This window comes from Anomaloglossus baeobatrachus, chromosome 3 (genome assembly GCF_048569485.1).
Source record: "Anomaloglossus baeobatrachus isolate aAnoBae1 chromosome 3, aAnoBae1.hap1, whole genome shotgun sequence".
Taxonomy (NCBI): domain Eukaryota; kingdom Metazoa; phylum Chordata; class Amphibia; order Anura; family Aromobatidae; genus Anomaloglossus; species Anomaloglossus baeobatrachus.
In genome coordinates this window covers 298,946,459-298,960,763 of record NC_134355.1, presented here as the reverse complement: position 1 = coordinate 298,960,763, position 14,305 = coordinate 298,946,459, and the positions used below count along the sequence as shown (strand labels likewise).

General features: G+C 43.4%; 1 protein-coding gene across 50 annotated transcripts in view; it reads right to left on the bottom strand.

Moving 5' to 3' along the window:
• TRDN (triadin) overlaps positions 1-14,305 on the bottom strand; it is a 1,152,170-nt gene that overhangs the window by 827,060 nt on the left and 310,805 nt on the right. For all 50 annotated transcript variants that reach the window (XM_075339946.1, XM_075339974.1, XM_075339964.1 and 47 more), the window contains 2 exons: positions 13,202-13,258; positions 165-338 (listed from right to left, as the gene is read on the bottom strand). In XM_075339946.1, coding sequence (XP_075196061.1) covers positions 165-338; positions 13,202-13,258 — 231 coding nt within the window. The remainder of the gene's footprint in view (positions 1-164; positions 339-13,201; positions 13,259-14,305) is intronic.

The window sequence follows — 14,305 nt, the reverse complement described above, 5'->3', positions numbered from 1 at the left end:
CTTTGATACGATATGTTTTCTAATATGAAATCAATACATTTGGAAATCATTGGCTACACATTATTTTATTTTTTTTGGAGTCTTTCACTTCTTTTACAATTTATTATATGATTCCAACTTGTTACCTCTGGAAGGTCTTCATCAGTATTCATTTGGCTATTTACCTTGTGACTCAACTTTGGTTCCCACCTTCACTTCTTCCTTGCTTTTTGGCTTTGCTTTACTTTCTTCTATTTTTGTTTCCTTTATGGCTTTAGGTGCCTTTGATTCAGATGTTTTTACCTTTACTTCTGTCTTTAGCGTTTTCTCTGTCAAAGAGACTTTAGCTTTCTTTTCATCTTAAAGCAATAAAAGAACAGTGACTTTAAAAAATGACATAAATCTAAAGATAGATCAATATATAATATAAGCTCATTTAAAAAATAAATAAAAATTATATATATATATATATATATATATATATATATATATGTATTGTATATATATGTATGTAATTATATGTATATACATATACGCATACATATATATGTATATATATTGTAAATTTAGAAGAAATATTTTAAAGATTAATTACTTTATTTTATCATTCATTTCTATTTTGGCAATTTAAGTTTGAAAAATGTTGCTAACTAAACAGGGAAATGTCAATGGCCTGCAGTTGTTATTTTTTGTATTGGGTGATTTAGTTAAAATGTAAATAAATTGTGTGCCTTTATTATTGCAAACTTTTACATCTGCAAAGGAGACTAATTATGCATTATATTATTTTTTAAGGGTAAAATACACAATTATACTCAAGGGTCAATGCTTAATAGCTTACAGTTATAGGAATGAAATACAATATTAACCCCTCAAAGACCGCGGGTGGTAAAATTACGTCCTAGTGGTCATAGGGTTAATCTCCCGCTGCTGCCGGCGGCAGGAGCGGGAGATCGGCGAACATCTCAGCTGATTTATACAGCTGAGATGTGAGCCTGCTAGGCACGAGCTGAATTGTTATCGGCCTGTGCCGTTTAACCCCTTAACTGGCGCTGTAAATAAGTGACAGCACCATTATAATCGTGATCGCGGTAAACGTTTACATAACGCCAAAACCAGAAGTCTCGTGACGTGATCACATGACTTCTGGTGGTTGTCATGGTAGCACAGGGTTTTTTTGCGCTAAATGCAATAACAGGCGATCAAAACGTATCCTCTGTGCAAAAATAGTACCATTAAAAATGTCAGATTGAGACACAAACACTAAGCTGTCACTGAGCCATAGATCCTGAAAAATGAGAACGCTACGGTCGTGGTATATGGTGTAAAACGTACACCACTTTTTTCAGAAAAACTTCTTATTTTTTTTAACCCCTTAGATAAAAGTAAATATATACATGTTTTGTGTCAACAAACTCACAATGACCTCAGGCATCACACTTACATATCAGTTTTACCATATAGTGAACACAGTGAATAAAATATCTCAAAAACAATAGTGCTATTGCACTTTTTTTGCAATTTTTCGCATGTGGAAATTTTTTGCCGTTTTGCAGTACACTATTTGGTAAAATTCATAGTTTCATTTAAAAGTACAGCTCGTTCTGCAAAAAACGAGCCCTCACATGACCATATTGACCAAAAAATAAAAAAGTTAAGTATCTCGGAAAACAAATCGTCAAGCGCAAAATCGGCCGGTCGTAAAGGGGTTAAACGGCATATGTTTTGTTGGTGCAGCCTTTACCATTAGTATGATGTGTTACAGTATTTATTACAATACTTACACATCAGTATGGATGTCTAAGAAAATTAAAAGTTTAAAAGGTGTTCTAAGAAACCATGAATGTTGTTCTTACCCATCCACAGAATTTATGACAATAACTTAAAGAGTTATTCCCATTTCCAAGATCCTAACCCAATATGTAGTAGGTGTAATAATAATAATAATATTAGCAAATACCTACAATTAAAAATGTAGAATTGTTCTCCTGATGTAACCATGTCTTTTACCTCATGGGCATTGCAGCAGCTTAGGTGTCCTCGAGCAACTAACTAATTGTCACTATATGAGTGGATGTAACCATGGATACCTAAGCTGCAATGCCCTGCACATGCGGTAAGAGACATGGCCACATCAGGAGAACTAGGCTACATGTCTAAGTGGAGGGATGTGCTATTATTATTATTATTATAATTATTATTATTATTATTATTATTATTATTATTACTAGCTGTAGTACCCTGGTGTTTCCCGGGATAGTAACTGTCTGTCTGTCTGTCTGTCTCCCAGTCTCTGTCTGTCTGTGTCTGTCTTTCTGTCTTTGTCTGTGTCTGTCTGTCTCTGTCTGTTTGTCTCTTTCTGTGTGTCTGTCTGTCTCTCTGTCTGTCTCTATGTCTGTCTTTCTGTCTCTTTCCCTATCTGTCTCTGTGTGTCTGTCCGTACTTTTCCCTTTCTGTCTCTGTCTGTTGGTCTGTCTCTATGTGTGTCTCTCTCTATCCATGTCTGTCTGTGTCTATCTCTCTGTCTTTGTATCAGTCTATCTGTCTGTCTATCTCTATCTCTGTGTCTGTCCGTCTCTCTCTATCTCTGTGTCTGTCTGTCAGTCAGTCTCTTTCCCCGTCTGTTTCTTTTCCCGTCTGTCTCTTTCCCCGTCTGTCTCTTTCCCCGTCTGTCTCTTTCCCCGTCTGTCTCTTTCTTCATCTGTCTGTTTCTTCGTCTGTCTCTTTCCTCATCCATCTTATTCCCCGTCTGTCTCTTTCCCAGTCTCTGTCTCCTTCCCCGTCTCTGTCTCTTTCCCCGTCTCTGTCTCTTTCCCCGTCTCTGTCTCTTTCCCCGTCTCTTTCCTTGTCTGTCTCTTTCCCTGTTTTTGTCTCTTTCCCTGTCTCTTTCCCTGTATGTCTGTTTCCCTGTCTGTCTGTCTGTTTCCCTGTCTGTCTGTCTCTTTTCCTATCTGTCTGTCTCTTTTCCTGTCTGTCTGTCTCTTTCCCTGTCTGTCTGTCTCTTTCCCTGTCTGTCTGTCTCTTTCCCCGTCTGTCTCTTTCCCCATCTGTCTCTTTCCCCATCTGTCTCTTTCCCCATCTCTGTCTCTTTCCCTGTCTTTTTCCTGTCTCTTTCCCTGTTTTTGTCTCTTTTCCTGTCTGTCTGTCTCTTTCCCTTTTTGTCTCTGTCTGTCTCTCTTTTTGTCTCTTTTCCTATCTGCCTGTCTCTTTCCCTGTCTGTCTGTGTCAGTCTGTGTCAGTCTGTGTCTGGCTGCCTTTGTCTGTCTCTTTGACTGTCTCTCTCTCTCTCTCTCTCTCTGTCTCTTTCCCTGTCTGTCTCTCTTTCCCTGTCTCCCTCTCTCTGTCTGTCTCTGTCTGTCTCTGTCTCTTTCTGTCTCTCTCTATCTGTCTCCCCACCGACATCATATTGCCTCACACATAAGCTTCTTATATTAACAATTTATTTTGTTCCTATAGCAACCAATTACGGCTCCTTTTAATAGCCTGTAGCTCCCAATTCCATTCACTTTAATAGAGCAAAGTATTTTGGAGAGTAACTGTAAAGCACGGGGTTAAATTTTCCGGTCAAAACACAGTCTATGATGTTCCCTGAGTCACATAGGATGTCTGTGCAAAATTTCGTGATTGTAAATGCAATGGTGCGAATTCCTTTAGCGGACATACACACACACACACACACACAAACACACACAAACTCAGCTTTATATATTAGATTATTAATAAACCTACTACATATTGGGCTAAGATCTTGAAAATGAACATAATAGTTTCATATTTTAATTTTGAGCTGTTTACCACTACATGTGGACATTTTCATACCCTATTACCACATTACCATATGTTTACCATTACATATGGACATTTTCATCCCATATTAAAATTATCATCATATTATTTACCAGCCATCATATATCCTACTGCGTTTGTCACCAAACATTGATTGAGTTACTTTTTAATATTCAATTTTCTATACAATTCTATAACAGTCGTGCTCTGCCTCTCATAGAGTTGCATTGAGTCAGAATTTAAGGGGTAAGATGGAGTTCTTGCACCAGAGTGGCACCAAACCTAGATGAAAACGCCAGAGGTGAAGTAAAAGACGGGGCAGGGTACTTAGGTGGGCTTTAGACGTTGCGACATCGGTAATGATTAGAGTTGAGCGCGGTTCTAGGTTCGTGGTTCTACAGTTCGCGGCTCGAATGATTTTGGGGGCTGTTCTAGATCGAACTAGAACTCGAGCTTTTTTGCAAAAGCTCGTTAGTTCTAGATACGTTCGAGAACGGTTCTAGCAGCAAAAAAACAGCTAATTCCTAGCTGGCTTTCCGCTGTAATAGTGTAAGTCACTCTGTGACTCACACTATTATGAAATTTCAGTGTATAGTGTGCGGGAACAGTGCATTCAGATCACTGCTGTATGGATAATGGCGATCGCCATTTTTTTTTTTTCCTTGTCTTCCTTCCCTAAGCGCGCGCGTGGAGTGGGGCGGGCCAGCATGTCAGCCAATCCCAGACACACAAACAGCTAAGTGTACTTTTAGCCAGAGAAGCAACGGCATGTGTGATAGGATGTCCATGTCACATGTCCCTGCATTATAAAAACGGACATTTTCCTCCAGCACGCCATTATCTGCCTTCTGCGTCCTTGGTGTCAGACATCACTGGCGCAGCTCCGTCCTGAGTCCTATCGCCGATACTTCTGTATACGCTCCATACACAGCGCTGGACAGCTTATGGAGAGCACTTTCTATCAGTCCTTTTAAGGGCTCGTACTGGCAGGGTCAGAGCCATAGGTGACAGGTCCTGAAAACACAGACAGCGTCTGTGTAGCTAAGGTCAAGGATTTCCTCGCTGCATTTCCCCATTAGGAGGGATAGAAAGGCAGGCTTCCATTCCTCTACCCAGAGACCCACAACCCTGCCACTGTACCCTCCTGTCCTCTGCACACTCCAACTCATTGTTACTAAGCCATTATACTAGCAAACACTGAGTGAACTTAGTGTCATCGTAAACTTGGCTATTGGACTTCTGTATAGTCCCAATAGTGCACAGATATTTGCAGCACCTCTGCCTGCATTGCACACTCCAACTCATTATAACTAAGCCATTATACTAGCAAACACTGAGTGAACTTAGTGGCATCCTAAACGTGGCTATTGGACTTCTGTATAGTCCCACTAGTGCACAGATATTTGCAGCACGTCTGCCTGCATTGCACACTCCAACTCATTATAACTAAGCCATTATACTAGCAAACACTGAGTGAACTTAGTGGCATCCTAAACGTGGCTATTGGACTTCTGTATAGTCCCACTAGTGCACAGATATTTGCAGCATCTCTGCCTGCATTGCACACTCAAACTCTTTATAACTAAGCCATTATACTGGCAAACACTGAGTGTACCTAGTGTCATCCTAAACGTGGCTATTGGACTTCTGTATAGTCCCACTAGTGCACAGATATTTGCAGCACCTCTGCCTGCATTGCACACTCCAACTCATTATAACTAAGCCATTATACTAGCAAACACTGAGTGAACTTAGTGGCATCCTAAACGTGGCTATTGGACTTCTGTATAGTCCCAGTAGTGCACAGATATTTGCAGCACGTCTGCCTGCATTGCACACTCCAACTCATTATAACTAAGCCATTATACTAGCAAACACTGAGTGAACTTAGTGGCATCCTAAACGTGGCTATTGGACTTCTGTATAGTCCCACTAGTGCACAGATATTTGCAGCACCTCTGCCTGCATTGCACACTCCAACTCTTTATAACTAAGCCATTATACTACCAAACACTGAGTGCACCTAGTGTCATCCTAAACGTGGCTATTGGACTTCTGTATAGTCCCACTAGTGCACAGATATTTGCAGCACATCTGCCTGCATTGCACACTCCAACTCATTATAACTAAGCCATTATACTAGCAAACACTGAGTGAACTTAGTGGCATCCTAAACGTGGCTATTGGACTTCTGTATAGTCCCACTAGTGCACAGATATTTCTAGCACATCTGCCTGCATTGCACACTCCAACTCATTATAACTAAGCCATTATACTAGCAAACACTGAGTGAACTTAGTGTCATACTAAACGTGGCTATTGGACTTCTGTATAGTCCCACTAGTGCACAGATATTTGCAGCACGTCTGCCTGCATTGCACACTCCAACTCATTATAACTAAGCCATTATACTAGCAAACACTGAGTGAACTTAGTGGCATCCTAAACGTGGCTATTGGACTTCTGTATAGTCCCACTAGTGCACAGATATTTGCAGCACGTCTGCCTGCATTGCACACTCCAACTCATTATAACTAAGCCATTATACTAGCAAACACTGAGTGAACTTAGTGGCATCCTAAACGTGGCTATTGGACTTCTGTATAGTCCCACTAGTGCACAGATATTTGCAGCACCTCTGCCTGCTGCATTGCACACTCCAACTCATTGTTACTAAGCCATTATACTAGCAAACACTGAGTGAACTTAGTGTCATCCTAAACGTGGCTATTGGACTTCTGTATAGTCCCACTAGTGCACAGATATTTGCAGCACGTCTGCCTGCATTGCACACTCCAACTCTTTATAACTAAGCCATTATACTAGCAAACACTGAGTGTACCTAGTGTCATCCTAAACGTGGCTATTGGACTTCTGTATAGTCCCACTAGTGCACAGATATTTGCAGCACCTCTGCCTGCATTGCACACTCAAACTCATTATAACTAAGCCATTATACTAGCAAACACTGAGTGAACTTAGTGTCACCCTAAACGTGGCTATTGGACTTCTGTATAGTCCCAGTAGTGCAAAAATATTTGCAGCACGTCTGCCTGCATTGCACACTCAAACTGATAGTTACTAAGCCATTATACTAGCAAACACTGAGTGAACTTAGTGTCATCCTAAACGTGGCTGTTGGACTTCTGTATAGTCCCACTAGTGCACAGATATTTGCAGCACGTCTGCCTGCATTGCACACTCAAACTGATAGTTACTAAGCCATTATACTAGCAAACACTGAGTGTACTTAGTGTCATCCTAAACGTGGCTATTGGACTTCTGTATAGTCCCACTAGTGCACAGATATTTGCAGCACGTCTGCCTGCATTGCAGACTCTAACTCATTATAACTAAGCCATTATACTAGCAAACACTGAGTGAACTTAGTGTCATCCTAAACGTGGCTGTTGGACTTCTGTATGGTCCCACTAGTGCACAGATATTTGCAGCACGTCTGCCTGCATTGCACACTCCAACTCATTATAACTAAGCCATTATACTAGCAAACACTGAGTGTACCTAGTGTCATCCTAAACGTGGCTATTGGACTTCTGTATAGTCCCAGTAGTGCACAGATATTTGCAGCACGTCTGCCTGCATTGCACACTCAAACTCATTATAACTAAGCCATTATACTAGCAAACACTGAGTGAACTTAGTGGCATCCTAAACGTGGCTATTGGACTTTTGTCTAGTCCCACTAGCGCAAAGACATTTGCAGCACGTCTGCCTTCATTGCACACTCCAACTCATTATAACTAACCCATTATACTAGCAATTTATGCTGCCAGTTTAAGGGCCGTAGTTGCATTGTCAGGGATATTTATTCTTTACTATTCTGCTGTTAATAAAGCTAGACCACCGCTGCAATCTACACCACCTCTCAATTTTTACTACCACATTTTCAGTGCACAATCTTGTCGCAATCAACATGAGTGGCAAAATGACAGATGCTGGTAGAAAGGGGAAGAGGCGTGCTGGAAAAGGAAAAAAAGGGTTTGTCCGTGGGGAAGGTGGCAAAGCTCCATTATCATCTGCTGAAGATAGACCATCTACCAGCAAAAGTAAGATGTGTACTACTTACCGTGGACAATCCGATGTGCTCTTTTTTTTACGGACACAAACAACAGGAACAAAGGTAGATGATGGCCAAAAAAGGAAAATGCTTGAATGGATCTCAAGTGGTCCAATAAGTGCCCTCTCAGCCACTTCAAGTACCGCATCCAAAAAACACCAGTCCTCTGAGTTGTCATCCCAATCAAACTTGCTTTCTCCCAGCTCTGAAGTCTCCATCAGCCCTGCACAGTATAGTTTAACTGAGATGGCTGAGTCTGCAGAGCTGTTCAGTCACACTATAGCCTGGGAATCAGAGGTCTGCTCCCAAGCTACAGTGAGTACAGACAAGGAAATGGTCTGCAGTGATGCCCAGAACCTTTGTGACTCTGATTCAGGCAGTGAGGACCAAGTTTCTGAGCATAATGTTGACCCTTTGTCACAAACTGTAACACCTGTGGTTATAGACAATGAGGAACATACTGATGACGATGAGACGCAGATACCAGATTGGGATGACAACTTAAATATTTGGTCAGGGCAAGAAGAGGCTCGGTCTGAGGGGGAGGGGAGTGCAAACACAACAATTGATGATGAAGTTCTAGATCCCACCTACTGTCAACCCCCAGTCAGGCACTTGAGGAGGTCAACAGAGGCTGTGGAGGAGGATGCAACCGACGACGAAGTTACCTTGTGCCTTCCTGGACAGAGTCGGAGCACTGGTAGCACGTCTACAACTGTATCATCAGCCACCACTCTGCCTCTGAGCACTAGTCGAAGGGGCTCAGCAGGTCGCATGCCCTCTAAGCCTTGCCTAGCCTAGTCCTTTTTTGACATAGAAAAAGATCGCCCAAATTATGTGATGTGTAAAATTTGTCGTGATTCTGTTAGTAGAGGTCAAAACCTCAGCTGTTTGACAACTTCTTCCATGAATCGTCACATGATTAAATATCATAGGTCCCGGTGGGAAGCTCAACGTGCTGCAATGCGGCCTAGCGGAGCGAACCATCCACGGCCTGCCCCTTCCAGTGCATCCGCGCGCTCTTCATCTTCTAGGACTGTGGGGACAGCTGTCACACCTGGTTTTGCACGCACACTTTCCACCACTGTAACCGCAACAGGCAGTTTGCTTGGTAGGTCGTCAGTTGGTTTGGAAGGGAAAACAAGTGAGTGTGTACAGCTCTCTCAGACATCGATAGCACCAACGTTGGATGAAGGCAACATCATGTCTCCGCCTGCACTTTCCTCACAAACCTGCATTTTTACAGGGACACCCTACTCAACACCGTCTACACACAGCAGCCAGATCTCTGTCCCTCAGATGTGGTCAAATAAAAGGCCACTTCCTCCGACCCATGACAAAGCTAAGAGGTTGACTCTATCCCTCTGTAAGCTCTTGGCAACTGAAATGCTGCCTTTCCGCCTGGTGGACACACAGGATTTTAGAGACCTTATGTCTGTCGCTGTGCCCCAGTACCAGATGCCCAGTCGCCACTACTTCTCTAAGAAAGGTGTGCCTGCGCTACACCAGCATGTCGCACACAACATCACCGCTTCCTTGAGAAACTCTGTGTGTGAACGGGTGCATTTTACCACCGATACTTGGACCAGTAAGCATGGACAGGGACGTTACATGTCGCTGACTGGGCACTGGGTAACTATGGTGATAGATGGTGAAGGGTCTGCTGCACAAGTCTTGCCGTCCCCATGACTTGTGTGTCAATCCTCTGTCTGTCCAAGTACCGCCACTGCTTCTGCCTCCTCCACCTCATCTGGGTCCTCCACCTCCGCCCCAAGCCTGACTGGTCAGGCCACCAGCGTTCTCACTGCGCAGAAGGAATCACGCACCCCTCTTACTATGCTGGCAGCAGAGCGCAACGGCATCAGGCGGTCTTTAGCTTGACATGTCTTGGGAATAGGAGTCACACAGCTGAGGAGTTGTGGTCAGCTCTGCGGTCCGAGTTTAATAAATGGTTGTCTCCACTCAACCTGCAGCCTGGTAAGGCCGTGTGCGACAATGCTGCAAACCTGGGTGCGGCCCTTCGCCTGGGCAAGGTGACACACGTGCCTTGTATGGCTCACGTGTTGAACCTTGTTGTTCAGCAATTCTTAACACACTATCCCGGCCTAGATGGCCTTCTGACCAGGGCACGAAAACTGTCTGCTCACTTCCGCCGTTCAACCGCCACAGCTGAGCGACTTGCATCTCTCCAGAAGTCTTTCGGCATGCCGGTTCATCGCCTGAAATGCGATGTGGCGACACGCTGGAATTCGACTCTCCACATGTTACAGCGACTGTGGCAGCACCGCCGAGCCCTGGTGCAATACGTCATGACGTATAGCCTGGGCCAACGAGATGCAGAGTTGGGGCAGATCACCCTGATGGAGTGGTCTCAGATCAAGGACCCATGCACCCTTCTGCACAGTTTCGACATGGCGACGAATATGTTTAGCGCTGACAATGCCATTATCAGCATGACAATTCCAGTCATTTACATGCTGGAGCACACGCTAAACACTATTCGGAGTCAGGGGGTGGGACAACAGGAAGGGGAGGAACTACAGGAGGATTCATATGCGCAAGGGACAACAACATCACCAAGGTCCAGACCTTTATCATCACCAACGCAGCAGGCATGGGACCATGGGGGACAGGGATCAACAAGGGCGCATAGTAGTAGGCGAAATGTTGAGGAAGGTGCAGGAGAACATGAAGAAATGGAGGACGAACTGTCCATGGACATGGAAGACTCAGCAGATGAGGGAGACCTTGGTCAAATTTCAGTTGAAAGAGGTTGGGGGGAGATGTCAGAGGAAGAAAGAACAGGTAGCACCTCTATGCCACAAACACAGCGTGGACTTGGTCCGCATGGCTGCGCAAGACACATGAGTGCCTTCTTGTTGCACTACCTCCAACATGACCCTCGTATTGTCAAAATTAGAAGTGATGATGACTACTGGATTGCCACACTATTAGATCCCCGGTACAAGTCCAAATTTTGTGACATAATTCCAGCCATATAAAGGGACGCACGTATGCAGGAGTATCAGCAGAAGCTGTTACTCGATCTTAGCTCGGCTTTTCCACCAAACAACCGTGCAGGTGCAGGGAGTGATTCTCCCAGTTGTAACTTGCCAAACATGGGACGGTCTCGTCATCTTCAACAGTCTACCCGTACCAGTAGGACCGTATCTGGTGCTGGTAACAGCAATTTTATGGAATCTTTTCATAATTTTTTTAGACCCTCCTTTGCAAGGCCACCAGAGACAACAAGTCTGACACATAGTCAACGGCTGGAGAGGATGATACAGGAGTATCTCCAAATGAACATCGTTGCCATGACTTTGCAAATGGAGCCTTGCTCCTTTTGGGCTTCAAATCTAGAAAAATGGCCAGAGCTCTCCAGTTACGCCTTGGAGATTTTGTCGTGTCCAGCTGCCAGCGTTGTCTCTGAACGTGTCTTCAGTGCTGCTGGGTGTGTGCTGACAGATAAGCGCACGCGTCTGTCCAGTGACAATGTGGACAGACTAACGTTCATCAAAATGAACAAGTCATGGATCCACAAGGAATTTACTACCCCTGTGTCATCCTGGGGAGAGTAAATGCTTGTGGATTTGGAATGTGCTTGATGCAAATCAAAACATCCTGTTTCCAACTAGGGCACAAGTGCTGCCACTGATAAGGTGTCTGTGTGGCCCAATTTTTGGAAAAAAGGGAGACTCCGCGTGGAGTAACCCTTGCTTGCTGTGTTTTTTAAAAATGATCCAAGATGAACAGAGCTGGGATCAGAAAGGACTTTGCTACCTACCCCGGTGTCATCCTGGGGACGGTTAAGTATGGCCTATTTTTGAATGTGCTTGATGCAAATCTAGCTGTGAAGTGTACAACTAGGGCACAAGTGCTGCCACTGAATGGGTGGGTGTGTGTGGGGCCCAATTTTTGGAAAAAAAGGGAGACTCCGCTTGGAGTAACCCTTGCTTGCTGTGTTTTTTAAAAATGATCCAAGATGAACAGAGCTGGGATCAGGAAAGACTTTGCTACCTACCCCGGTGTCATCCTGGGGACGGTTAAGTATGGCGTATTTTTGAATGTACTTGATGCAAATCTAGCTGTGAAGTGTACAACTGGGGCACAACTGCTGCCACTGAATGGGTGGGTGTGTGTGGGGCCCAATTTTTGGAAAAAAGGGAGACTCCGCTTGGAGTCACCTTGCGGTGTTTTACATGATTTTAGAAGGGCATGCCATGCCTATATCTGTGTCTCGTCCTCTTTTTCCTCGTAACGCTGTTTTATTTTCACATGAGAATTTGTCCTTGTCACTTTCCCATGTGTTTGTGTTGTGAGTTGTTTGTCACCTTTTGGACACCTTTGAGGGTGTTTTCTAGGTGTTTTTATGTGTTTGTGATTGCCTGCCATTGTTTCCTATGCAGTACGAGTTCGGTTCGTCGAACATTCGACAAACCGAACTCGAACGGGAGCTCCGTTCGGCGAACCGACCTCGAGCCGAACCGCGACCGGTTCGCTCATCTCTAGTAATGATATATCGTCGGGGTCATGACGTTAGCAACGCACATCTGGCGCCGTTACCAACATCGCAGCGTGTAAACCCTAAGAGCGACAATCACCAATCGCAAAAATGTCAAAAATCTTTGATCGGTGACACGTTGATCCTTTTCATAATATTGCTGTTTCTGCCGGTACGATGTGGTTTGTCATTCCTGCAGCACCACACATCGCTGTGTGTGACACCACAGGAACAACAAACATCTCCTTACCTGCCTCCACCAACAATGAGGAAGGAAGGAGGTGGGCGGGATGTTATGTCCCGCTCATCTCTGCCCCTCCGCTTCTATTGGCCAGCCGCTTAGTGACGTCGTGGTGACGTCGTTGTGACGCCGAATGCACCCCCCCTTGAAGGAGATATTGTTCGGCGGTCACAGCAACGTTGCCGACCAGGTATGTGCGTGTGAAGCTGCCGTAGCGACAATGTTTGCTAAGGCAGCAATCACCACATATCGCATGACGGGGGCGGGTGCTATCACGCTCAACATCGCTAGCAATTGCTAGCAATGTCGCAGAGTGTAAAGCCCGCCTTAGATTTAAAGCACCACGTCAGCACTGAGAAAAAAAAAAGACTGGAATGCTGCTTTAAATTTGTTTTTGTTTTTTTGCACTGGTGCATTATGAAATTAGCCTCATAGCTACTTTGTTATATAAGCTATTTTAACTCAATGACGTTTGCAGAACGCGGCCCTGTACTTCCACAAGGCTTCTATGTATGAGTTATGCTCTCACAGTTTGTAAACGTTCTCCATTTACATGGAAAGCAAGCAATTAATACTTTGTGAGTATTTGCGTGCCATACTTATAAGTGCATACCTTTGGCTGGGGCTTTTTTCACAGGTTTTCCAAGTTTTTCTGGTTCTGCTTTTTCAGCTACAAAAGAAAGAAATTTGTAATTTTAGAAATGCATTTCATTAGACATATATTGTATTCATATATATAGATGGAGTTCACATTCAATCAAAATTCTTTTATAATAATGCACAAAGCAGATGTTTGGCCTCAAATTAGCTCTACGATAGGTGACACATGTTTGTGTTTAGGCAATAGAAAAGATAAAATCAGTGTACTTAGGTCATTAGACCACAAGACAAAGTGATGGTAAGAATAAAATGGAGAAGTAAAATGAGATTGGTAGAAGAAAATGTATTATTTTTTTATCTATCAAAAGACAGAGGATGGCAATACAGGTAAGGCATTGGAACTGCAAATATGTGTAGTTGACATTAGAATCCAACCATATCCTACCGTGCAGAAAGTAGCTTGTTGCTAATTATAAATAACCCATTGTTTATAAGGAATAATATATGGAAAAGTAAAAAAGATGCTAATTAGTGTGGGATATTTTCCCTCTAGGAGTAAATCCAAAAGTAAGTAACAGCAAGGTGCACCAATTCAGGTAAATGTGCTCCTTAATGACTTATGTAGAATGATCAATCACATATTTGTACTGCATTAGCACTTTACTAACATATGTTAGCATCTTGATGCAGTGTAGGTGGATGTTGGTTTTCGTTTCCAGTGGAGAAAATAAGTGCATACACTGCCTTTTTTTATGTTTTCCCATCTACAAAGACCGATACTGTATATCATAGGTACACTCTAACTGTGGAAGAGAGAATCACCCTCAAAAATCCAGATCACATTGTATGATTTTCAAATAATTAATTTGCATTTTATTGCGCAAAATAAGTATTTGATCATCTAACAATCAGCAAAAATTCTAGCTCTCACAGACCTGTTATTTTTTTCCGTAAGAAGCCCTCCTACTCTGCACTCATTGCCTGTATTAATTGCACCTGTTTCAACTTGTTACCTGTAGAAAAGACACCTGTCCACATACTCATCAATTACACTTCAACCTCTCCACCAATGCCAAGACCAAAGAGCTGTCTAAGGAAAACAGGGACAAAATTATAG